This window comes from Mustela erminea, chromosome 9 (assembly GCF_009829155.1).
Source record: "Mustela erminea isolate mMusErm1 chromosome 9, mMusErm1.Pri, whole genome shotgun sequence".
Classification (NCBI taxonomy): Eukaryota; Metazoa; Chordata; class Mammalia; order Carnivora; family Mustelidae; genus Mustela; species Mustela erminea.
The window spans coordinates 16,032,260-16,056,883 of NC_045622.1; the positions used below are offsets into that span (position 1 = coordinate 16,032,260).

Consider the following 24,624-nt stretch of genomic DNA (forward strand, 5'->3'; position numbering starts at 1 on the left):
GAGTGAGAGGGCGCTCTTGCAGGTGAGAGATGACCTCATGTAACCCAGAGACCCTCATTTGACACCCTTACAGTACTTTTCCACATTTCCAGAGCCTTCTCACTCATCCCGGCTGCTGCAGACCTCTCATGGCCGCGGCTTGCCAGCTAGGATGGCAGAGATAGCATCTGCCGGCTCAGGGAAGGGTGCCAGGTAAAGGGTGGGGTGAAGAAGGGTTCCCACCCAGAGGGTTCCCCTGGCCCCACGAGAAGCACCCCCTCCCTAGGCCTGTGCGTGAGAAGGGTACAGGGAGAGGAGTGTTTGCCTGGGTATGTGCCTGCAGGGTAGGGGTGGGACCTGGCTTTCTCTCTGCCCCCGAGTCACAGGGCTGTCAAGGCAGCTCTAGTAACCAAGAAATTACTTCTCCCAGACTCCCAGCTGCAGCTGAAAATACACTTTCTCCATCTCCAACTTCCTTCTCCTGGTCCAGCCCCGAGAATGGCTTTGGAGGCTGCTCTCAGGGCTCAGGAGCTGCTCCTATCTATGTAGCTGTTCAGTTCCCTAAAATGGTCAAGGGACTTGCAGGTAGGTGGTCAAGCCAGGGCGTATTCATGAAGCTTACCTTGATTCAGCATCTCCTTGCTAACAGGCGCTGTGTTCAGTGCCGTCTGCTGTCTCCAAACACAGCTCGTTCTGCTCATTGCAGCTGCCCCCCACCGTTCCCGTAGCCCGCCCCCCCCGACCTCCACTGCTTGGGATCATAGCAAGTGTTAGGACTCCCCTCCCTCTGCCCTGTGTGGCTACTAAAATCCCCTTAGCTTGCAACTCCCAAGGATCCTTGGTTTACATCCTGTTTTGCTTTGGTTTCTTGGCCACTCCTCCCCAGGGCTGGCGCCCATATTTTGCTGGTATGGACTGATGCAGGTTTGTCCCTGCTTTGAGGCTCACAGATGACCGTGTGCTGGTCAGAGGTCCAGCTCCGGCTTCCCACAGACCTGGATTCGAATCTTGGCTCTACCAACTGGCCCTGTGTCATCTGGTCACTTCGCTCTCTGCCTCAGTTTCTGCCTCTGTAAAATGGGAGGAAATGATAGCAGGAATCTTAGAGCATTGTTAGGAGGAGGTTTCAATGAGATTTTTGAAAGGAAAGTATCTGGGACACAGTAAATGAGTAAATTGGTGTTGTCGCCGTAACACTGGCCTGGAGGCCGGGGTTTCACCTTTTTCCAGATGGCAGTTCTGTTCAGTTTCCCCCAACCACTGGCCTCCCTCTGAGGTTCTTCCCTGTGCCCTGGGATCTGACTCAGCCTGTTACTAGAGCAATATAAGAAAAATATGCCAGAGGGGCACCTGGGTGGTTCAGTGGGTTAAGCCTCTGCCTTCGGCTCAGGTCATGATCCCAGAGACCTGGGATCGAGCCCTGCATGGGCCTCTCTGCTCATCAGGGAGCCTGCTTCCCACCCCCCTCTGCCTGCCTCTTTGCCTACTTGTGATCTCTGTCTGTCAAATAAATAAATAAAATCTTAAAAGAAAAAAGAAAAATATGCCAGACTTCGTCTCTGCCAGGTAAACACAGGCCTGTCTCACAATCTCACTAAACCTAAGAGGGAGGTTCCTGATATGCACTAAGTCCAAGTTTTATAAACTAAATCTTACTTTTCTTCACCAAGAGAGCCTGCTATTTAAAGGAATACTAGACTAAATTTTTTTTTTCTTTTTTTAACTTAAAGACTGTATTTATTTATTTGAGAGAGAGAGAGAGAATGAGCAGGGGGAAAGACAGAGGGAGAGGGAGAAGCAGACTCCCCACTGAGCGCAGAGCCCTACATGGGACTCTATCCCAGGACCCTAAGATCACGACCTGAGCCAAAGTCAGACACTTAACAGACGGATCCACCCCGGGCGCCCCTAGACTGAATCTTTTCAAATAATGAAAAATGCCTTTTTACAGTCCATTAGAACCAAAGGTCATCTGTAGGATTTATTTGCTTAAAGTGAGTTATATATTAATTTGTTCCCCCACCCCCACCCTGGTGACATCTCTCAGAGAAGGTATGTGATCCTAACAGGAACAATGTTTCAACTTGACCCCATCTTTCTGGGTGGGCTCTTTTGAGGACTGGGAAGTAAGTTTCGCAGACCACTTGCGTAGCCCGTAAATGAAGCCTGGAAAGATTTGGACACCCAGTCACTGGGGGTAAATGTGGATTTGCGCAGCAGGCAGGGGTGGGGTGCTTCTGTGCCCGCTAGCTCTGGATTGGGACCCTCAAAGAGAGGAGTTGCTAGCGCGAGAGCTAGCAGGCCGGAACAAGTTAATAGCACTCTGCCTGCCTGGAGAGACAATGCAGCTGCCCGAAGGCAAGGTCTCTTCCTCTCTGACATGAACCAGAGCAAACTTCCTTTCTGAGGGCTTGGTGCTTCCCCTTTGCACTCAGCCTGGTAGCACTGAGGGCAGATTCCTGGCTAGCAGGGCACTTTCCAGAGTGTGGCCTTGCCCAGGGGCCCAGGAGGGACGGACACTTTTTTTGGTATAAAGCAGGAGGACCCAGGGGTTGGCCTTTGCCCAGGATCGGGCAACCCAGCAAGGGTCTAGCATTGTCTGGGAACACTCAGGCATGCTTCGGAGGGAAGAGGATCCGAGAGTCCAGCTTCCCAAGAGGTTGTCAGGTTCCCTCTCTCCCCGATCCCAAAGACATCTAAGTACTGGATGCTTCAGAGAATCAAGGAGAATCCTTCTCGAGGGGATGGAGGTGTACTGAAGGTAGAGAGGAAAGAGAATTACAGACATCCTGACTGTTTGGAGCGAGCTCTGGCACCAACGTTTACCACTCTCTCTCACATACACACCCTCTCCCCCCCTGCCCCTCCCCCCACCATCAGGCTTTCATTCACGTTTCCACACCCAGCTCAAATGTCTCCTTCTCCAGGCAGCCTCCCGGGGACACGGCCTCCAACTTCTGTATCTCAACAGCCTCCTACTGTGAGTGGGTCTCCCTCCTGGACTGGACTGTGAACTACTTGAGGAAAGGCTCTGCATTTTTATTTATTACAGTAGAGCAGTGCCTGGCAGTGTGGACATTCAGCAAGTGTGTCCTAAATGAACAGATTGAGGGATAGTCGGTGTGAATCTGTCTGCCTCGCCACCCATCCCTCGGTCCTGAGTGCCATGAATTCTGGTCTCTCTGCTTTTTCAGGGCCTTCTCTTCCTCCTGCTGCCCTGCTCCCTGTCATCTTTTCCTCAGCAAGTGAGCCCCCCAAACTCACCCCTTTCCCCAGGAAGGGGAGCTTGTTGGGATTATGCGAATAGAGTCATGTCGTGGGCTCCATCCAGTCCCAGATGCATATTTCCTAACGCTGCTTGCTGGCTGGGCCCCCGGAGCCCTTGGCTGAGGCCCAGTGTTTTAAACTCTTTGAGGCTGGGCTTCAGCACCAAGCCACTGAGCCCAAACCAGAGCGGGGCCCCCTAACAAAATGTTCCTTGGGGGTAATGAGGCTCTCCTGGGCCTGCCCTCTCCTGGCCGGTTCTTGGAAACGTGGGGGTTGGGTCATCCAGTGACACCTGAGAGCACTGTGACTATTTTTCATCAGCAAATTTGGGACGATCCTCTAACCCCAGAGTGAGTCAAAGATACAGAGTCTGAGAGCCAAAGGGTCCCATAGGTCAGAAGTGCCCTGTTCCTGGAACGGCTCCCCAGATGGCTAACCATCCCCCCTGCCCCAAAGGCTTTTTCTTCCTCCTCCCTTCTACCTTGTATGTCAAGACACTTACTTATCCATGATATAACATCTTACGGCTAAGCTTTGTTTTAGTGACATGTTAAAAGGAGAAAATGGAGCAAATTTTTATAAAGCTCAATATATTCTGTTTTTACCATCTGAGATTTTGCTTTTTTTTTTTTTTTTTTTTGGTGTTTAAGTAGTAATTGTATGTAATGGAATGCTTTCACACCCCTGTTAGACGGCCCTTCACCCCATGTCTGCCAAAGCTCACCCAGGGTTTCCGGCCCCACTACCCAAAGTGCAGCCCGCTCCAGGGTTGGGGGGATGGCACTGTCAGGCCATTTTTTTCTCCTGGTAGTCAACTTCCCCTGCGGTCATCAGCTCTGGAGTAGTCCCTCTGCTTGCCTTAGCTCCAGCCCTCTTGTCCTTCCACTTTACCTGACAACAGTTTAATATTTGAGAAGAGCTATCACCCCGAAATCTCGCCCTTGACAGGCGGATATCCGGAAGTACCCAAATGATTCCACATACCAGGTTTCTTTCTGAAAGCAATGACACACATAATACAGGAATACCTTCTGGTTGTAAAAAAAAAAAAAAAATTAATAATAGAGATGAAAAGGAAGACTTTTGATCGCTGTCCCATCTCCGCCCTCTTCCCAGAAGTAACTCCTGCTCCCGGTGTGGCGCGGATACGTCTAGAAGACTTCTCTTTCTGTGCTTGCAGGGACATGGGTGCAGATGGGAATGTAGAAATGCTTGTGGGTTTTTAAAAAATGCAAATACATGTCCATATACAAGTATAAAATATACTGTGTATATTCTTCTGAAACTTTCTTCTTCAACTTAAAGATGGGATTTATAGATTGTTTCATGGCAATACATATCATTATCTGATTTTTGTTAATGACCACGTCACAATCTATGTTCCAGTGTAATTTTCATTTTTATTACCCTATCAATCGACAGGAGGCCGTTTTAAGGATTTTTTTTTACAGAGCTCTCATGACCCCTTTGAACTCCTATGTGCCTTGATGCCTTTGCATATACATATATTTTGCTGTACCGATCTTTAAGCGTAATATCCACAGGTGTGCAACATTCAATTGTCAGATGACATCTGGTTATAGGCCAGAGCACAGTGGGGTCCCTTGTTCATTTGCTCATCCATTTCCTCATTCAACAAACTTTTACTGAGCAGGTACTCTTGTTATGCCCTGTGTTAAGCACAGACAAGCCTGTAACCCGCCCCTCTTCATGGAACTTACACGGTCAAACAGGGGAACCTCCCTCAATCCTCTGTTTCCGTTAGGAGCGCCTAGCCTACAGATTGTTTTAAAAGATAATAATATCACACTGTCAACTTACATGCTCTTAGAATTCATTAATGTCTCTCCAGTATTTTTAATATTAACTGTTGTCTCAACTTGTACAGCTAATTTTCATATTCTAAGTAAAGGCTTCTTCTATTTGCTCCTACGTTTTTATCTGATTACTTTCTTCCCATCCTTCCGTAGCTTCACGCTTTCTTCTTCTTCTTCTTCTTTTTTTTAATCTTGATCTCTTGGGGCCAAATACCAGGTAGTGCTGCTGCCTGCCCCTCATATGGACATTTATGAAGGCTGTAAGCTTCAGCTTCATCCGATTTACGGAGCACATTCTTAGCAAGACCGGACCACGCACAGAGTCCTATGGCATGCCGTGGGAGACATCCCTCCCGGATGGCAGTGATCTGTTAATGAGTCCTGTCTCCACCATATGACCCGATCTTGACCTCCAGGGTTATACAGGAATACCTTCTGGTTGTATATAGGTACCTATATACATGGGTCCCTGTATATAGGGACCTATATACATGGGTCCCTGTACACACGCTTACAAAAAGTAACAATAGCATTCGCCTGACCATCATTTCAAGGAACCCTATGGGAAAGAAAATCAGCCGACTTTGGCGTGGCTTTTTAAGGCTGCGTGATACAGTGGAAAGAGGGTTCTGGATCCAGTCAGGCCTAGGTTCATTATTCCGCCTCTGCCACTTCTGGTTGTAGGGCCTTTGGGAGGGCATCTGACTTCTCTGAGACCCAGTGTCCTGTATTCTAGGATTGTCGGAAGCATTTCTGCATTAATCCCCCCACGGATCTAATCCGCACCTACTGAGTAACAGGTTATCACGCTCTGCTGGGCAGGCCAGAACAAGCAGGACCGGTCTCTCGGTAATGAACGTGCCCCATCATTATCTTCATGTTGTCTGGGGGGGCAAAAGCAAGGAACACCTTCCCTGGAATATATTGCATAGACATTTAGCCCAAGTTCTTGAGACCTGGGTAAGAATCAGAAATTATTTCCCTTTCCTAGGCAGGGAAACGGATGATTAGGGAATCCTTTGACTCACGTTCCCTCAAACTTTTTTTTTTTTTTTTTTTAAGATTTTATTTATTTACTTGGCAGACAGAGATCACAAGCAGGCAGAGAGGCACGCAGGGGGAGAGGGGGAAGAAGGCTCCCTGCTGAGCAGAGAGCCCGATGTGGGGCTCGATCCCAGAACCCTGGGATCATGACCTGAGCTGAAGGCAGAGGCTTTAACCCACTGAGCCACCCAGGTGCCCCATCCCTTAAACTTTTTATAACAAATTTCATAATTGCTCCCCAACCTTAGAGAATGTAGCTTATACTACCAATTGTGGGGGTTCAGCCAACCATTGTCCCTGGGGCCCTATTCCAGGCTAATAAGGGTAACAAGATAGATATGTACTCAATAAAATTTGAACCAAAGGGTGAGCCCGATGTTAAGGGGAGCTCCATAGAGCTACCATATGGCTTTCTTATCCAGAGAGCCCGAAGCCTTACCTATTTAGGACCCCACTAAGGATAAGAAGGGAGCAAACCAAGTTCTTTCTCAGAGCCTGAAATTTTTATTTTCGAAACAGTTGTAATGAGCTTAATGATCTGGTTTTTTCCAGCCCTCAGCAAATAAAAGCTGCAAATTTGAGCTGGAATACCGGCTGCTAGAACCAAACATACCAACAGTAGCAGATAAAAACCTGGTGTGAGAAAGGAGTTTAAAAAGGAGAGTTGCGAAAAAACTCACCCACAAAAAACAAAAAAAAAAACAAAAACAACAACAACCAAAAACCCCCCGAAAAACTACTGGGGGCTACTGGGGGCTGTTTAGTGCCTCAGCCAGCAGAAGCCAAACACTTTGTCCCCCTGAGGGCATGATCGCTTTTAAAAGGAGTTCACAATTATGACTTGAGTCATTCATTAAATTATCTTTTAGGTATTCTTCAAGGGAAAGTAGAGACATTTATATCACCTTTAGCAAGATCTCTATTCATAATGAAACCAATCAATATCTATCCCGAACTGAAATATAAGTCTTTGGAGCTGCAAGGGGATAGATTTTGGGACTGAAAATCTGCTTAAGTAGGAGGCAGGTGAGGAACGTTCAGGATTCGGAACGGGTGCTGGATTTTAGATCCGAAGACTTGGGTTCAGATGCCCTTGGGTTCAGCCATGCACTTGGGATAAATCTTTTACCTTTCTTCAACTTTGTTTCCCTCAGCTGTAGAATGGGAATAACAGCACCTGCCTTTTCAATCTCGTGAGAATATGCTGAAAATCAACCCAAGTTGTGTGTTTGAAAGTGCTTTGTAAACCAAAGAACATCAAGGAAAGCTCTAAGGGAGGTCAGGAGGCCACATCCCAGGCGGTGCCTGCTGGTAGACATGACTCAAGATGCAAGAAGGGAAGGATCTGGGTTATTACTTATTGCTAAACACACACTCACACACGGGAATATCCGCGCGCGCGCGTGTGTGTATGTGCATTGTCATCACATGCCCTGAAACCTCTCAAGTGTTCCCTTTCCCCAGGCAAAAGAAGAAACTCTACAACAAACTTTAACACCTCATAAACTAAAAAGTTCAGCACGGATACATGACATTTGGAATGTTTCCTGTTTTCTAATCTTCTTTTTCTTCTCATTTGAAATCAGTAATTAGCTTTTGAAAATTAAACATTGCAGAACCGTGTGACCTCACAAGCACATGCTTTCTGGAACCCCAGGGGGCCTCCAGCCCATCATCCAGCAGTGGGGTTGACCATGGCCTTTCAGACTGGTGTCTGGGTTGGCTCTTTCGGTCCCGCAGGCAGCCACCAGGAAATTCCCGAAATAGACCATCCTTTGTTATGAAGGATAAAGCTTCAGGGGTAGAAGTCTATTTTCTGTCAGCAGATCTCTCCTCTGCTGTGGTCCTGCTGTCGTGGCCTTGGGCTCCTCCTCACTGGTTCTCACTGGGATGGTTGCACTCTACACCTTTTTACCAGTTGCCCTGCTTGCGTTGTAACCTCTTCCAACCCACACTCCATACCACTGCTGGCATGACGGAGCCAAAGACAGTCTCTCTGTGCTATTCCCCTCGATTCCAGTTACACTTTGCCCCCAGAGTCCAGTCTGAATTCCTATGCAGGGCGCACAGGCCTTCTAGGAGCCCTGGCTGCCTGCCCCCACCTCCCTCTCCCCAAACCCACACAGCAGCTGCTGAACTGCCTGTCGCTCTCGCCCTCTGCAACTTTGGGCAAGCTTTTCCCACTGGTCTTCCCTTCTTTGCCTTCTCCTGGTGAGCCCCCTTCACCATTCAGAGCTGCCCAGAAGGACTTTCCTTCTGTGGGGCCTTCCTTACCTCACTGGCCTTTCTCTCTAGCCATGCTCTGCCCTGCCACAGTGAGTGACAGCCTCTCCACACAACCACTGTGCACACTTCTGATTGCACGAGCATTGCATAGTAGCTGCTTCCTTCCTGTGAGCTGTCTCCTAATTCACCTGGGAGGCCCCTGTTCATCTTTGTGCTGCTAGTTCCCTGAAGTATACAGTAGGCGCATACTAAATGCTTGTCCCCTGAACTGGGAAGAGGGACTTTATGGGAGAGGAAACCTGTGTTTCAAGCATGCCACATAGGAGACCATCTTACTTCACTGCTATTGGAGCAGACCCAGTGTTAGAGGGCCACAGGGGGTGCCTCACTTTATTTGGGGGTCCCACAGGAATATAAAAGACAAGGATCTCAGCCTTGCTAGAAGACAGTTCTCAAAGATGAAAATTATCGGGGAAAAGCGCTTACTTTCATAGATAACCAAGGCTCCGACTCTCAGAGGCAGGCTTCCCTATGCCAGGCAGCTCCCAGGAAATGCCAAAGAGAACCCCATTCAGACTTGTGGCAAGTGTTACTTTCAATAACTGTGGAGACCCCACATACATGGAGAAGTCCCAGGCTCCCCTCATGGAAATGTTTACACCAACCATGCCCCACGTGTGAAAACAACGCGACACACAAAGGAGGCAGGGATCCACAGGCACATTCTGGGTAGGTAAGTCTGGTGTTGGGGGAAACCCTAAAGGGTTGCCTCACAGAATGGTACAGACAGACGAGGGGGAGGGTCTGGAAGTGAACGACCCAAGTAGAGAGTCCGGCTCTGCTCTTCCTGCCAGTCTGACAGTGGGTACATTATGTGTGTTCTCCTAACTGTGTCTGCATCTGGAAAAACGTTTGATAAGGTTTTTTTCCATCATTGAAATATCATGACGAATAAGCGATATATTTAAAAGTGCTTTTTAATCTCTAAAGTGCTAAAAAAATATTATGTTCTCTCTTTCTGGAGCTGAAGTTCTTGGAACTAATCTGTAGAGTGCTTTGCAACCACAAGCTGGTGCTATGTGTGTGTGTGCTTGTGTGTGCGTGTGCACGCACGCGCGTGTGTGTCCAGGATAAGCAGGACATCTGCCCTTCCTTACGTTACTTTCCTTTGGAACTCAGAGTAAAATATTCACTGGGATAGGGATTGCATGGTCGGCCTGGACCTTCTCTTTCCCTTCCCCACGTATCTTCCTCATCATGAGGGCGCGGGGAGGGAAAGAGCAAATATCTAGCCCCTGGAGTGAATTCCTACATGTCAAGGAAATACAGAATGCCGGTTCCCAGGCCAAGTATGTTCGTACTTAGTAGACGTGTGCTTTATCTGGACGTAAACCTCACCCTGAGAACCTGGGGGCGGGGGCACGTTTTCTTTTGATGAAATGTCATTAGAATAGTGGGATTAAGGTTACTGCTGAGTAACATGACAGGAGCCGGGGCAGGCGAGTACCGCGCCACCGTGCCATGGAATGGACTGATTACTGAGTGGGCAGTTAGGACACCCGTCCTGATGGGAACTGGCTTGCCCACAACTCTAGCTGTGTTGCCTCGAGCACCTTATATTTCCCCACTCTGGGTTTCAGGAATCATAGCTATAAAATGAACTGTCTGGACCAGGTGATAGGTATATTTCCTTCCAGTTCTTTTTTTTTTTTTATTTAAAGATTTTATTTATTAGAGAGAGTGAGAAAGAGAGAGCGAGCACACGAGCAGGGGGAAGGGGTGGGGGAGGAGCAGGGTGTGGGGCAGAGGAAGAAGCAGACCCCTACTGAGTAGGGAGCCTCATGTGGGACTCGATCCCAGTACTCCAGAATCATGACCTGAGCCGGAAGCAGATGTTTAACTGACGGAGCCACAGAGGCACCCCTCTCTCCAGTTCTAATGGGGAAGGGAATCAACACTTGCTGAGTGTCTGCCTTACCCCTGGCATGGTCTGCATGATGCTGCCTTGGAGGGTCCATGATTCTAGGAACCCATCACACACAGTTGAGTGTCAGGTTTATGGAGAACCGTGGAGTCAACTTGGGTTGAAATCTCAGCTTTATTATCCACACTATGGTATCCTAGTGTGACTTTAAGCAAATTTCTTAATGGCTCCAAGCCTCAATCTTTCCATCTGTATAATGGGTATGGTGACAAGCATACTTTATGCTCCCAAGTGTGCTCCCACTCTCTATTATGTATTGATCGAATATTTGAATAATTGAATATTTGAATATTAATTTGAGTAATTAAATCGAATTAATTTGAATAAGTGATTATTAATATTATATATTGTGAATTTCTTAAGTAGATTCCATCTAGCCTTTTTCCCTCCTTTTGTGGAGAAACAGTCTAGGCCTAGAGAATGGAACAGAATCACTGAATATTAGATCATGCAACAAGTTAGAATCGGGGATGGAACCCCAAGGCAGGACACACGGTTGACCCTGGGCCTTGTGCTTGTTCTCTGGATGTCTTTTTTTTTTTTAAATCATCCCCTCTCCTGGGAAGGACAGCAAAATCTGTCCATGATGGGCAGCCCAGGTATTCACCAAAGATCTGAGTGTCATGGCAAATTACATTCACTCACCAGACGCCTCCCAAGAATGGCCACTGGGCTCAGGAACCATTTTCAGGGTTTGATTCAGAAACATGCCCAGCATTTCCCCCCCCACTGTACCTCTTGCCTCCCGCACTTTCATTTATTTGAGGGCAGCGCTGCTCTCTGTGTGGGCAAGTCAACCATTCTGTGGAACTCCTCCCTAGACCGTAGTAGCTCTGGGCTCTTCTCCACCAGGTGTCCTGGGAGAACAAGAACAGTCTGATTCAAAGGGGATCAGGGTCAAAAAAGAGAGTTCCTGTCAACCCACGGGAAGGGAAGGCCACAGGCATCTCAGGAGGGCACCGAAAGAACGCGGTACAAAGTTGCTCAAGTCCTAGGCACCAAAGAACATTAGCGAGGATGCGTCCTCGGTGAGGGCACAGCCCCTTCCCAGAGTTATTAAACTTGAATGCATGGACTTATGTGCCAGAGGGAGAAGAAAACTTTTATGGGTTTAAAATGATGGGGTTTTTCACACATGTGTCAACACTAGCCATGCTAGGTCCTAAGAACTGAAGCCAAAACATTAACTAACATGACTGATAAGCTGGTTGCATTTCTAGAGTAGGCGCAAGCCAGGAAAACAAGGATGTGTCTTTGAAAAGTTTCTTTCCAGGAGGTGGCAACTCCAAATGGCCCGGGCTTCCTAAGAAGCTATTAGCTTATTCAAGGGTCCCCGTCTCTTCTCCGCCTTTGTCTAGAGGTTTGATGCGGTCAGGAAGACCATCCCAGTGTCTATGGGCAAAGGGGCATCTAGGCGGGTCTGTCGTAGGTCTGACTAGAGACCAGGGAATGGGTGAGGCCATCTCCCCAGGCACTTCCCAGAGGCCTCTGAAGAGGCAGAAGTCTTGGACTCCCAGGGAACAACCAAGAACTATGGAAAGAGGAGAGTCTCCCAAGCGAAGATACAGCCAACATCTCCTGGGGGAATCTCAGCCTTGTTCACAGAGACGAGTTACCTGCCTGCCTCCTTCCACCACTTGAAATATATTCTTAGGATATTTTCATGAGCAACGTGTTCGCTGCCAACCCTTTATACATCAGTTACAAAACAGAAACTCTTCCTTACTGCTCGGGAGAAGTGTAGAAGGGGGGAGAAAGAAAAAAAAAAAAAGTCTTGCCTGTAATTGAAGGCAGGTTGGGAGATGTTCACGCTTTGAAATTCTCCTTCTTGTGAAATGTTTATGAAACACTTTCCACAAACGAGTTATGCAACCAAGACAACAGCTTTGATCGTCTGCATCGCCAGTGATCTGTTCATTAGCGTTGGGCTGTTTCCCCCAGAGAGAACCATGTGAAACTGTATGGGAGGGGCTAGGGAGGGGTACCCCAGCAACCCCTTGCCCCATCACATGACCCCAAAACAGATGGTTCATAAGGAGGTCCGCAGGGTTGTCTGGGCCAGAACACCACCCTTGCCATCACCCACAGTCTATGCTGTCTCCTCTTCCTGGGATGTTTGCCGCACTGTTTTGTAGAAAGAGCACCAGGAGAGAGTCAGAGGATCATTCCCTTAAGGGACTTATGCCAGTGTCTTGTTATGTAACTTAATACCCATCTCTGAAGCTCTCTGGGCCTCCATGAGATGGGAAGGTAAATACTCATCCCTACACCCCCGCCCAGCTGGGAAGAGAAACCAAGTAGGAATGTCTGAAGGCTTCCAGCTCCTTAGAGGGGGCTCTCTCCTCCCAGAAGGAGGCTACTGCTTTCTCAAGCAGGTGATGTCAGGGAGTTCACTGGGCTTAGAAAAGCTAATCACACGTGACGACTTTTTACCTCCCTGGTCAACAGCCCAAGACTCAGGGTAATACTTGTGTACCGCACAGTGGGCAGAAGAAAATCCCGAACTAACAAACCTCATTTAATACGCAGACAGGATGGTCAGTGGCCGGGACAGGTTGAGGTCCTCTGTGGCGGCCCATGTCCCACCATGGGAGTAGCCCGTCCCGAGCAGGACCTGGAGAAAGATTTCATTGACATGAGAAGAACCACAAGAGGGACCCTGGAGACAGTCTTCCCGATTCCGGGCAGGCTGTGGGTTTGGTTGGGTTTTCACAAGTAAGGGGGAAATTGGATTTTCACCCAATTTGCCTCAGGTTCTCACATTAGAAGTCAATGGGATTCCAACAGAAGCCTCTCTATCTCACCATCCAGATCCACAACCAACACCCAGTTGCCTGGAAAGGCTCCAATCTTTTCCATTCGACAGCAGTGAAAGGGATTTTTTGATTTGGGAAGGGCTTTTGTTCCTTAATTTCGGAGTTTCTCAGCCTGTGGACTCTTAGAGAACTGTCAGAGTGTGCTGAAGGCTAGAAGAGCCCTGAATGTGCCTTTCCCCACTTCCTCCCCTTCCGACAGCCACCTACCAGAACAGAGGTTTTAGAACTTATCCTCGAAAAAGGAAATCTCCTTTAGTGTCTCTGGATTTGGTTTGCGTAGGACTCTTCTCTTTGGGGGTTACTGTCAGCAGCTCACACCCAAAGGCTAATGAAATATGAAAAATGAAAGAAGAAAAATGTTGGTGAAACAGAAAGTCAGGAGAATGACACACAAGTTGGGGCGTTGGGGTGGGGGGGATTGTCAGAACGCCCCAGATGAACGCCCGAAGGGAATTTCTGCTATCAGCCGCTTCATTTTCAGAACTGGGAGGTCGGCCGTGCCCCTAAAAGAGTTTGGAGGGCAATTGATCCAGGAAGCAGATGAAAGGGTGCGTTTTCTTTTATGATGGCGCTGGTTTCTGAAATTAAGTGTTGCAGGAAGACCTGGCACTGATTCTAACAGATAGCACACAGGTTGGAGGCAAAGCACATGTTTTCAAGCTCTGTCATAGCTGCACCTTCTTATCTCCATTGCGCATAACGAGTCTATAAAGGAACCCTGCCACTTGCCTCGGAGCTGGCACCACGCCAAGCCGCCCCAGGTGGTTCCACGGGCGTGGCTTTGGCTGCAATGCTCAGTGTTCTCCCTCCGTCCCCCTTCCTCCATCCCACCTCACCTATCCTCACCCCTCCTCCACCCCCGGGCTCTAGAAGGGAGATGCAGGGAGGGAAGGCCGGCCCCCAAAGGCTTTGCTTCAGTAAAATCTCTTCGAGCCAATCTTAAGGGTGGCGGTGGTGGTTGGTGGTGGTTTTAAATAAGTGGTCTTATCATCTATTCCTAGCTTTTTTAAACCTGCTAACAAATGTTTCCCTGGAATCTAGGATGTGAAAACTCTAATTTCTAGGGGAAGAACTAGGACACCAGAGCTTCTTAGATGGAGATGCCAAGCGTGGGTGGGAAGAGCTGAGGGGCACTGGGGGTAGGGATGGGAGCTTGGAAATCCCTCCTGCATGGCCATGCCTTCAGAGTTTTTCAGAAAGTCTCAACTCTCTGCCCCTCACTGTGCTACTTCCAGTTGCTTTCCCTTCCTCCTCTCTGCTTCCAAGGCTCCAGAACAGGTCTCTTTAGGTGAGAGAAGAGAGGAGGGATTTGGACAGATGGTCCCTGAAAGAAGCCCCCTCTTACCAAATTTGGTGTAACCCTGGCTTGTTGGTGCTGTGTAGGTGTGCTTTACCTAAGAACGTCACAGCAACCTGGGCCAGACAAGTCTGCCCAATGCCCCGGGGAACTAGAACTTGTAATTCCGTCTTAGGACTGGAAGAGAGAAAGATCATCTAGAGTCATAGCAGATGGGAGAAAATGAGTCTCCTACAGGCTAAAAGATGGTTGGAGGTTACCTAGTGAGCTAAACTCCAGGTTAGGACTTGGAAGCAGGGTCTAGCTCCCTGCTCCATGTTCTCCTGACTGTATCCTGCTGGAGACTGTAGAGAGATGGGTTCTCTTTGTGTCTTTTATTCGATTAACTCGCATAAGTTCCCACTGTGTGCAACGCACCGCATTTAGGACACTAGCTGTTTTCTTGGTCTCTGATGTCACTCAGTAGGGTCTTCCTAGCTTTCTAGCCAAAGGGAAATCTTCCTTTTGTGATCCAAAGTCCATTTCTCTGCAGTGATGAAGCACAAATGTAGCTTCACCTGAACCTTTAACTTGGGTTAAACTAAGACGCGAGAGCTTCTAGGATGTCAGTGACATTTCCAGTGTAGACCAAGAAAGTAGTTTAAGCAGGACATCTGTGGCCAAGAATTTCCATCAGAGGGTCTCCCCAGTGTATTTTAAAAGATATGGTCTAGAGCCTATGGTCTTTGTCATATTGTATGAATTCAGTCACTTGGCTCCCCCCTCCCCAGTGGACTTCCCGAAAAGTTGCCAGAGGGTAGTTGTTGTCTGGGTGGGAGGAGGGGTGGGCACAAATGGTGTGTCCTGCCCTGCCCTTGGACACCTAGGAAACCCACAGGGGGGTGCTTGGTGGAGGGAGGCTAGAGAGGGTTTAGAAGCCATCGCAGGCCCTTTAGGCTGCAACTGCAGTAGTGAGTGACTGTGAGGGAAACATGTCCCCACCTGTAGGGAGACAGGCAAAGACTGTCACCAAAGCCACATGGGTGAGGAGGGTGGGCGGCAGAAGCAGCTTAGCACACAGAAGATGGCTAACTGTGGAAAACAAGGGAAAGGGGATAGAGGGGAAACTGGCTCCCAGACTTTGGGATTTTGTGGACCAGAAAAATAAAACACAGTAGAGGGAAGATTGATAAAGGGTTGCCATTTTTTTTTTAATAAAGTGGGACATTTTTATTTATTTTATTCTTGTTTTTAAAGATTTATTTATTTGAGAGAGAGAGAGAGTGCAAGCAGGGGGAGGAGGAGAGAGACAATCTCAAGCAGTTTCCACACTGAATGTGGAGCCTGACACGGACACTTGATCCCACCACCCATGAGATCGTGACGTGAATGGAAACCAAGAGTCAGACGCTCAACTGACTGAGCCCCTGTGCACTCCGTGAGGTGGGGAATTTTTAAAATACTGTTTGGGGTGCCCGACTGGCTCAGTCAGAGGCAATATGACTCCTGATCTCAGGGTTGTGAGTTCAAGCCCCACATTGCGTCTAGAGATGACGAAAGAAAAAATAATAAAAAATAAACAAAAAATCAAACCCCGTTTAGATTCAGCATCATTTCACAAAGGAAATTCTAACATCTCCCCCAAGGGGGAAAAAAAAGAGCATCAACTCAGAACTCAACAGAAATGTTTATAGACGGGGCACCTGGGTGGCTCGGTGGGTTAAGCCGCTGCCTTTGGCTCGGGTCATGATCTCAGGGTCCTGGGATAGAGTCCCGCATCGGGCTCTCTGCTCAGCAGGGAGCATGCTTCCCTCTCTCTCTCTGCCTGCCTCTCCGACTACTTGGGATTTCTCTCTGTCAAATAAATACATAAAATCTTTAAAAAAAAAAAAGAAATATTTATAGTCATTGCAATATACTTATTTTTTCTCATCTCATGGAGGGAGAGGGTAAGCTGCCCTCTGCACCGGCACAGCCCGCCGAACGGTACTGGGGGCAGATCGATCTGTGAACCCCTCCCCACCTGCTTACAGACTGTTCCTCCAGAGGGCCACTCGCCTCTCTCTTAGCCGTTAAAGGGCACAGGCAGGCAGGACTATCAAGCTGCAACCCCATAGGCACCCAGCTAGCTTTGCACTCTCTGGCCTTGTCACTCATCACCTTGACCTTCTCCAAGCCTCCCTTTCTGCCTGCCAGGGGTGGCGGGGGCGGAGGCCCAGAACTGACACTCCCCTACTGCCTCCACTTACAGATTAAAACTGAGGACCTCGGCGACTCCCTGCAGCAGACCCTCTCGCATCGGCCATGCCACCTGAGTCAAGGAGCCACGATGATGCCTGGAAACCAAATGTCTGGGGTAAATGCCAGCCCATGTCAGGGAGCCCAGATAGTCTCAGCGGGCCAGTGAGTTTAACTGAAGTCTTTTGCAACATGTCTCACCTCTAGACCTGGCTCTCAGTGAATCTAGATTGGTCTGCAAAACCGCCCTCCAGGGAATGTGAAGAAGGGATAGAAGGCCTGGGGTGGGGATGAGAAGACAGGAGAGCACTCTTAAAGGGGAAGCCTGGCTACCTCTACCTCCCTGGGACAAAGGAGAGCTGATCCTGCCAAAACAATGGACCTAGCAGCGTTGGGGCTGGTGTCTGCTGGCCACTTCGGGGGAGCCCTGTGATGACAGCCACTGCTACAGACATAGAGTGGTTCTGTCTCCAGTGAGCCCACTCTCCTCCCTCAAGCTTTTGCAACAAAGCCAAACCAGAACAAAGTGCTGTTGGGGGAAGAAGGAGGCACCCTAAAACAGTAACGACAAATGTCTGAGAGGGCGGATGTCCCTGTGGCCAGCCCCCCCTCTTGCTCTGGATAATCTGGGGAAGAAATACCACCCCTTTTCTAGAAAGATTTAAGATTAAAATGAGCATCCGTTCCTCTCTTCTTCATCTTTGTGCACCGAGCCCTGGAGGTCTGGATGCCCCAAGCATTGGGATTGGTATCTCCACGGTGGGAGCTGGTGGGAGGAACTCAGGGATCATGGACTTTCTGTCTAGTCAAATTGGTTGCATTAAGACCTGATAACTTGCTCCTTCCTCCAGGAGAGGTTCAGGCCCAGGAAATGGCCTAGATATGACTTTCAGCATACTCAAGTGACATGAGATTAAAACATACAAAATTGGATGATTGGGATTACCTGCCATTTCTAGGGCGAAGCTCTGAGAGATCGGTAATCCTCAGCCCGTGCCTCTGACATTTATAGTCTAGTGGGGTGGTGAGACTGACAGACACAGACATTAAATAACAAAGCAAAGTTTAACTATGATGGGCTGCAAGGCATTGCGTGGCCAGGCACGGGAGCTGTAACAATGCCAGCATTAATGGAATAGCTACTACGTGCCAGGCACTTGAGCTACGCAGAGGCATAAGGCAAGGTCACAGCCAACGAAGTCTCTGAGTCTGGAGACCCCATGAGACAGATGGGCAACAGCCAGAGGGAGCCAGCATCCCTGGCGTGTAAATTCCGTGATGTTTGTGTGTCCCTCCCCCCCGCATGCAGGACATGACCTCCCTCCATCCGCTCCAGCAGCTCGTGCTCGTTCCTGGCCACCTACAGTCTGTATCCCAGTTCCTGCTATCTCAGACCCAATCTGGGCAGCAAGGTAAGAACCCTGGCTGGCGCCTCCCACACCGGCCAAGTCCAGCAACATGCCGTCCCTGCTTGCTGGATGAGGGAGCCCAAGTGTGGGGCATGGGGTGAGTGGCTCACCCCTCTGACCTTAAGATCAGCTCATCTACTTCAGCGCCCGGGGAAGGGATGCCCACCATTGCTCCTGCAGGCAGAGGAACCTTCTCTGCTTCTCCCTCTCATCTCCCTCAATTTCCTGGTCAGTACGGACTGGGGTACAAGGTAGCCAGGAGCTGGGGGCACGGGTAGGGGAAGCGGTACGGGAAGGAGGAGTTCCTGGAGATCTGCGGAGCCTGCCTGTCCCTGTTCCTTGGAAATCCTTCACCTCTGAAAAGCTGGCTGTGACTGTCTGGGTAGAGCTGCAGCGCCACCCAGAGGCTATATAGGGGGCTTTCAGGTGTTCTTTGGCAGGGAAATTACTACCAGAGAAGGTTTCCTTTACCAAGAGCAAACAGATTAGAATATTCATAATAACAGCTAGTATTTCTTGAGCATAATATGCCAGGAGCTCTGATGAGTGATTTTCCTGAAATTTTTCAAAATCACCTCGTGCAGTAGATAGCCATACTATGTCTCCAGTGGCATAATAAAGTTCCATAATAATTTGTCTGAAACCTGTGTTCTTGGCCATTGCCTTGTGCTGCCTCTCCCTCTCTCATCTCTACTAACTAGAGCCCGAGGGGTGGAGGAAGTAGGAGTTTTCCACCAGTGTACGAATCCCAGGTAGAGGTTTTGGAAATCCAGAATCCAACTCTGTCTTCCATCTCTAGCACTTGCCTAAATTACAGTCCCTATCCCTAGGCTCCACGGCATCTCAGAACATTTTTATAATGATGAATAAGAACATACTTGAACCTTTACATATCTATTTTAGCCAAGCAATGTCTATCATACTCCTAGAATAGGAAAGAGAAGGTAACAGTTAATTCCATTCATCTTTAGAAGACAGTGATATCAAAATGGCCCAGACGTAGACATATAACGAATGAGGGCAGTGTATGATGCAAGGGGAAAAACAAATAAACAAACAAAACCCCCCAAAATTTGGAGTCAGAAAACTCATTGGTTAAATTTTTTTTTAATTTTAAAAATCACTTACTAGCTGTGTGTCCTTGAGAAAGTTAACCTAACCTCTCTGAATAAAAATAGAGTAAAATGAAACAAAATGGAATAATAGTAAAATATAGAATAAGAGTAAAATTCTACCTCACAAGGTTATTGGGGGTTATTTGAAATAATGCATATGAAAAGGCTTTATGCATTTCAAAATGCAGTATACATGTTAGATTACTATTAGTATTCAAGCATTTGACTCCCAGTTCAGAGCTCCTTATAAGAGCTTTTTGTTTATTTTAATAAGGAAATATTCAGCCCTGACTTTTACAGACTGGGAAGCATAAAGGTCGGCATCAGCAGCTCTGTACATCAGTGGCCCAGAGCAGCTTAGCGAGGACAGAGACCAAAGGTTCGGGTTTGGGTTCAGGGATTGGGGTGACCTGCCCCATTGTCTGCTTTGGTCACTTGATGGCTCCATTTCCGCCATGAGAGCAAGAGCTCCCAGCTGTGGTCCTTCCTAGAGGGAGGTCACCATCATGACCAGCAACCAGGCAGAGCCCTTCATGGACCATTTTCTCGGAGAGGGAAGGAGAGAGCGGTCCTCAGGCAGCACAAGAAACAGGGAGAGGCCATAGCACCAGACAGAGCTCCCAGAGGCTTGGCCCCTGGTCTTCCCTTCTCTCTCTGCCTTTCCTCCCGAGTATAAAATGTCCTCATTCTGCCAAGAGCCCTTGGCCTGGCCAGTGCAGCCTTCTGGCCACATCCACTTGGTCTGGCATCCTTGCAAACTTGCTCGGGCCTTCGCAGCCTCCTTCTACAGGCACAATGGAACTCGCCAGCTCCTCCGCTCCAGCTGCCTTTCCTTCCCTGTCGGATTTCTTCAGTCCTGGTTATCAGATCCCAGAGCAGGTTGCCCTGAGCCTCCTTAACCTATGCACCAATCCAGGCTGGCGGGCAGGCAGAAGGACTGGTTTGGGGATCCTGCTTACATATTTACCCCATGTCTCATTCACCTCCACCTGTGTGTGGCAATGCCAGGGCCATGGCTGTAGGGGCCCTGTTCACGGGGCTTGGGGTGGGTTGAGGGACCTGATGAGGTCACAGGGGGTGGGGACAGTTATCTCGGTTCCAGAGCTGTGGAGCACGTCTTTCAGATGGCCTGGATTTTATTTGTTTGTTCCTTTGTCCCTCCCCTTTCACCCAGGTCTGCAGCCAAATCTTCTCCCCTTTCCACAGCAACAAAGCTCTCTCCTCCTCCCGCAGACTGGGCCTGGCCTGGCGTCCCAGGTAAACAACCACATTCTTCCTGTTTCCTCCAGGGATGCCTTGGCTCTTGACAGAGCAGCTCAGTGGTTTTCCCCCACCCCCTGGATGCGGGGCATTTACCCCTCTGGGAACAGGGACTAGCAAGGGATTATCCCTGTTCACACGAGGGGAATGCAAGCCACGGCCATGAGAAGTGACTGACCCCCATCACCTGGGGAGCCAGAAGTAAAGCCCAGAGATGTCCGCTCCTGGACTCTCCTGCTCCACAGTGCAGGCCCTCCACTCTGGCCCGGATCGGGCCCTGGCTTCACTCACTCCATTAGGACCTGGGGTCTGCCAACTTTCCAGGGCAGGCACAGGGACCGTCAGCCCTGCCACGGGTGCTCTCAAGCCCCAAGGAGGAGACCGGAGTCCCACAGGCCTGATGTCCCAAGACCACAAGGACACAGTCTCTCACCTCTGGGTCCCTCTAGAGACCCACTGCTCTAGACTACCTCCTGCAGTGTGCATGTGTGCAGGTCGGGAGGTCTGCCATCTGCGAGAGGGGCAGCTTGCTGAGCTGCCCTGTTTCCACCCAGCGCCTGGTTGCCAGCTGGTTCCTCTGGCCGAGGCAGCCTCGGGCCAGGAGTGTGACTTGCTAAGAGCAGCGGGAGCCAGACGGGACTGGCCTCTCCTCCCCTCATCTGGCTGTCCCCGTGCAGTTAATAACCGGCACAGCTCAAGGGACAGACGTGCAGATTTGCGGGGAACAAACTGCAGAGGCCCAGGGTCGCTATTCCATGCAAAGATCCCCCATGGATCACTCAGGGCCCCGGCTCTAAAGGGCTGGAGAGGCCAGGGAAGGCGTCTGGAAGGGGAGAGGGTGCCATCTAGTGGCCGGTAGGAATGGGGACGCCGGAGTCCTGAACTCTTCCACTCCCCGAGGACTCAGAATCTCATCATAGACTTAGGTCTAGAAGAGATCTTACATGGGCCTAAGATCCACTCTCACATCTTAAAATATTAAGAAGCAAAGAAACTGTTCAGAAGGTTATTAAGATTGTCCCAGGCAGCAGTAACAAGGGACTTGCTTACAGTCGTAGCAGTGAGAGTAGGGAGGAGGGGGCGGACGGGGAGATGTTTGGGGCAGTTGAAGGAATGCAGCCTGGCATCTGATTGGATGTGAAAGGGAGGGAGAAGAAGCTCTAGCAAAGAACTCAGTACTTGTCGGATTAAAGAACAAATGAATCAAGGAAAAGAAGTCTCAGGAGGGCTGAGGCTTTTGCCTACAAAATAGGATCAAATCCATGAGGCTTTGGAATCATCCTCTTCTAAAAGATCCTTCACCAGGGAAAGGAGTCCTTCACTTCTCTCTGGTCCTTTTCCCTGTCTCCTCTTAAGGATGCCCATCTGAGTGGTAAATCTGCATGTCCTGGAGGAGTGAAGGAGGAAAGTTAACCCCAGTCTAGGAAAAGAGTCAGCTGGGAAGGGGAGAGAAGAGGGCTGACGTGGACCAAGTTGTCCACGTGGGCAGTGGCCCGGGGACTGGACAGGATGCCTGGCCCCCTTGGTGTGTGCTCTGCTCCTTGTGAAGTGGTGGATGTCACTCCTGTCCCCAAAAGGGCAACAACATGGACTCTAGGTCTTAGGATCTATTTCTCTGTGAAAATAAACGGAAGGAAGACTCTCTCCTGACAACCATAAATGAGATCCAGGTATATTCAGATGGCACTGGAATACCTCTGATTTAAAAACAAACAACTACAACAAAACACTCTCATGAAGGCAAAGGATGGGTTAGAAAGTATAATGGCAGTCACAGGAGTTTAAAATTCTGTGGAAATTCTATTAATATAACAAGTCTCAGATGTCCTCTGTTATCTTCAGTCAACACCTATTGAATGCCTGTTACTTCCCTTTTTGGAAAAGAACAGGCAAGGCAAACAACCTTTCTCCCCCTGTCCCATTCTGAGATTTGTTTTTGGAATCTTTGTAAACAAACCTGCTAACTCCTTTTATGGTGGAAAACTGAAAGAAGGAAGTTACCTGCTCAGAGTCAAACAATGAGTCATAGCCTAAAACCCAGAAAGGCCACCTCCCTGTCTTGCACTCCTACTGTTTCTACCCAGCTATTCTAGCTATTTGCTGTCCCTTCATAGAAATCCTCAATTCCCCCTTCCACACCACTGACAAAATAGGTATCAAGTGTACCCAGGGGTCTGTTATCCTCTAAGTGGGTCTGTTAGTACGCAATACCAGAAAATGCCATTTGATTGGTTGACTATTTGTGCATCTGTTCCGTATGTGTTCCTTCTTAGGCAATTGGGCGCCCAGGGTTGCCAGGATCTTCTTTAGAACCTCATCTGGAAGCGTCCCCACATCTCCCAGTGCCCAAGCATCTACCCAGCTCTGGAGGGGCTGACGAGCCCAGTGATCTGGAAGAGCTGGAGAAGTTTGCCAAGACCTTCAAGCAGAGGCGCATTAAGCTGGGCTTCACTCAGGTCTGGTTTGCAGGGAGCCAGAAGGAACTGGGTTGAGTGAGTGGAGACGGGGCTTCCTGGGCGTATGTTTCAGGAACAACCTGAGGTTCGGTGTATTTGGGGCAAGCCCATCGTGTCCCTATGTCCCAGGGAATAGGGCACAGTTGTCAAGGGTAAGGAAACTGAGGACACTGCTGGGGAACAGGGGAGGAATGAGAGCCAGGCAAGGTGTTAGGCACATGGGCACGACCCACTCGGAGTCTGGGGCAGGAAATGAACCAAATTCTCCCTCTGAGAGGGAAAACACCTGGAAAGGAGCCAAGAGGTGATGGGCGGGTGCTTGAAGGTTCTCTGTGTGCGTGGTTGGTGCTAGGATGGTGGGACAAAGAAGAGAAGAAGCCTGTGTCTCCAGCTCCTCCCTCTCGATCCCCACGTACAGGGAGATGTGGGGCTGGCGATGGGAAAGCTGTACGGCAATGACTTCAGTCAGACCACCATCTCGCGATTTGAAGCCCTCAATCTGAGCTTTAAGAATATGTGCAAGCTCAAGCCGCTGCTGGAGAAGTGGTTGCATGACGCAGGTAGGTGGCAGGGACACAAGGACAGCTGGTACCCTGGGAGGGGGCCAGGGACCTGTCTGTGTCGGGGCTTGAGGCAGTCACTGTGTAAGACCCTTTCTCCTCCTGAGTCTGGAACCATTTGAGAAATAAGACATGGGAGACAGGCAAGTAGAGATGGAAATGTCAGCTGACATGTCCTTTGGAGGACATGGCATTAGGTCATGAAAACTTGGCCCCATTCCTTTCTCCACGAGAAACCCACCCAGTCTAGACTTTAGGGCAGCTCTCCAAAGTGAACAGTTACCCACCTTGCTCTCTGGACCATGTCTTGGTTAGGAATATAGAAGCGTGGGTCCTCCAGGCTCTCGTGTGGGAGAAGGGGAGGCCATAGACACAACACAAGCCCTTTGTCTGGGTCGTCTTGAGTAGGACTTCAGAAAGCAGGGAGTTACAGTGAGCTGGACAAGTAGGGAAAGCTAACAGCACGAGTGAGGTTGGCTGGATTCAGTCCACAGGGTGGCCTGGGAGGCTTTCCTGGGGTCAAGGGCAAAGTACATGGAACAATGGACAGATGAGTTTGGTGTTGTGGGGCAGTGGAACAGGGCTTCCGCATGGCACTATGGGTCTCATGGGCCAGGGCATTCTTTGTTGTAGGAAGCTGTCCTCTGGACTCCATGGTATTTAGCAGTTATCTTTGGTCTTTACCCCCAGATGCCAGCAGCACCTGCTTCCCACTAAGACATGCACAAATGTCTCCAGATACTGCCAAATATCTGCTGGGGGTTTGGGAGAGTACAAAATCGCCCCGGTTGAGAACCAGTGGTGTAGGTTAAGAGAGAAGGTAGAGAGACCCTGTGCCAGGCCGGGCTCTGGTCAGTAGATACACATGGATGAGTGGTTACTGTGGAGAGAAAGTGTTGGGGGGGGGAGGATAAGCAGCCAAAGGGGTTACCCCCTCAAAAGTCCCTCTATGTGGAATGGGGGAGGGGCAAGGAAGCTGCCCCAGACAGGTTGCCCTTAGGCAGCTCTTCTCGGGGCACCGAAGTGAGAGAGACGACCAAAGGCGGTGAGGATCACTGGGAAGGTTCCTTATTGTTCATTTCTAGTGTGACCCCCTCCCTGATGCCTGAGTCCTTTGTGAGGGGTATCCAGGTCCATCGGTCCTCCCTCGGCTCCAACACTTAAACACTGAAAAGAA

The 24,624-nt window shown here is 49.4% G+C and overlaps 1 protein-coding gene and 1 long non-coding RNA gene across 3 annotated transcripts in view; one reads left to right on the forward strand and one right to left on the reverse strand.

Moving 5' to 3' along the window:
• Positions 1–24,624, forward strand: part of POU2F3 (POU class 2 homeobox 3) — a 104,980-nt gene that overhangs the window by 67,988 nt on the left and 12,368 nt on the right. For both annotated transcript variants that reach the window (XM_032357653.1, XM_032357654.1), the window contains 5 exons: positions 16,661–16,765; positions 17,957–18,059; positions 20,346–20,428; positions 22,705–22,887; positions 23,306–23,447. In XM_032357653.1, coding sequence (XP_032213544.1) covers positions 16,661–16,765; positions 17,957–18,059; positions 20,346–20,428; positions 22,705–22,887; positions 23,306–23,447 — 616 coding nt within the window. The remainder of the gene's footprint in view (positions 1–16,660; positions 16,766–17,956; positions 18,060–20,345; positions 20,429–22,704; positions 22,888–23,305; positions 23,448–24,624) is intronic.
• On the reverse strand, positions 11,545–23,928 carry LOC116598603. Its single transcript, XR_004289113.1, has 3 exons — positions 23,735–23,928; positions 13,341–13,458; positions 11,545–12,931 (listed from the first exon to the last, which is right to left on the reverse strand). It is a non-coding gene; the product is annotated as an uncharacterized LOC116598603 (long non-coding RNA).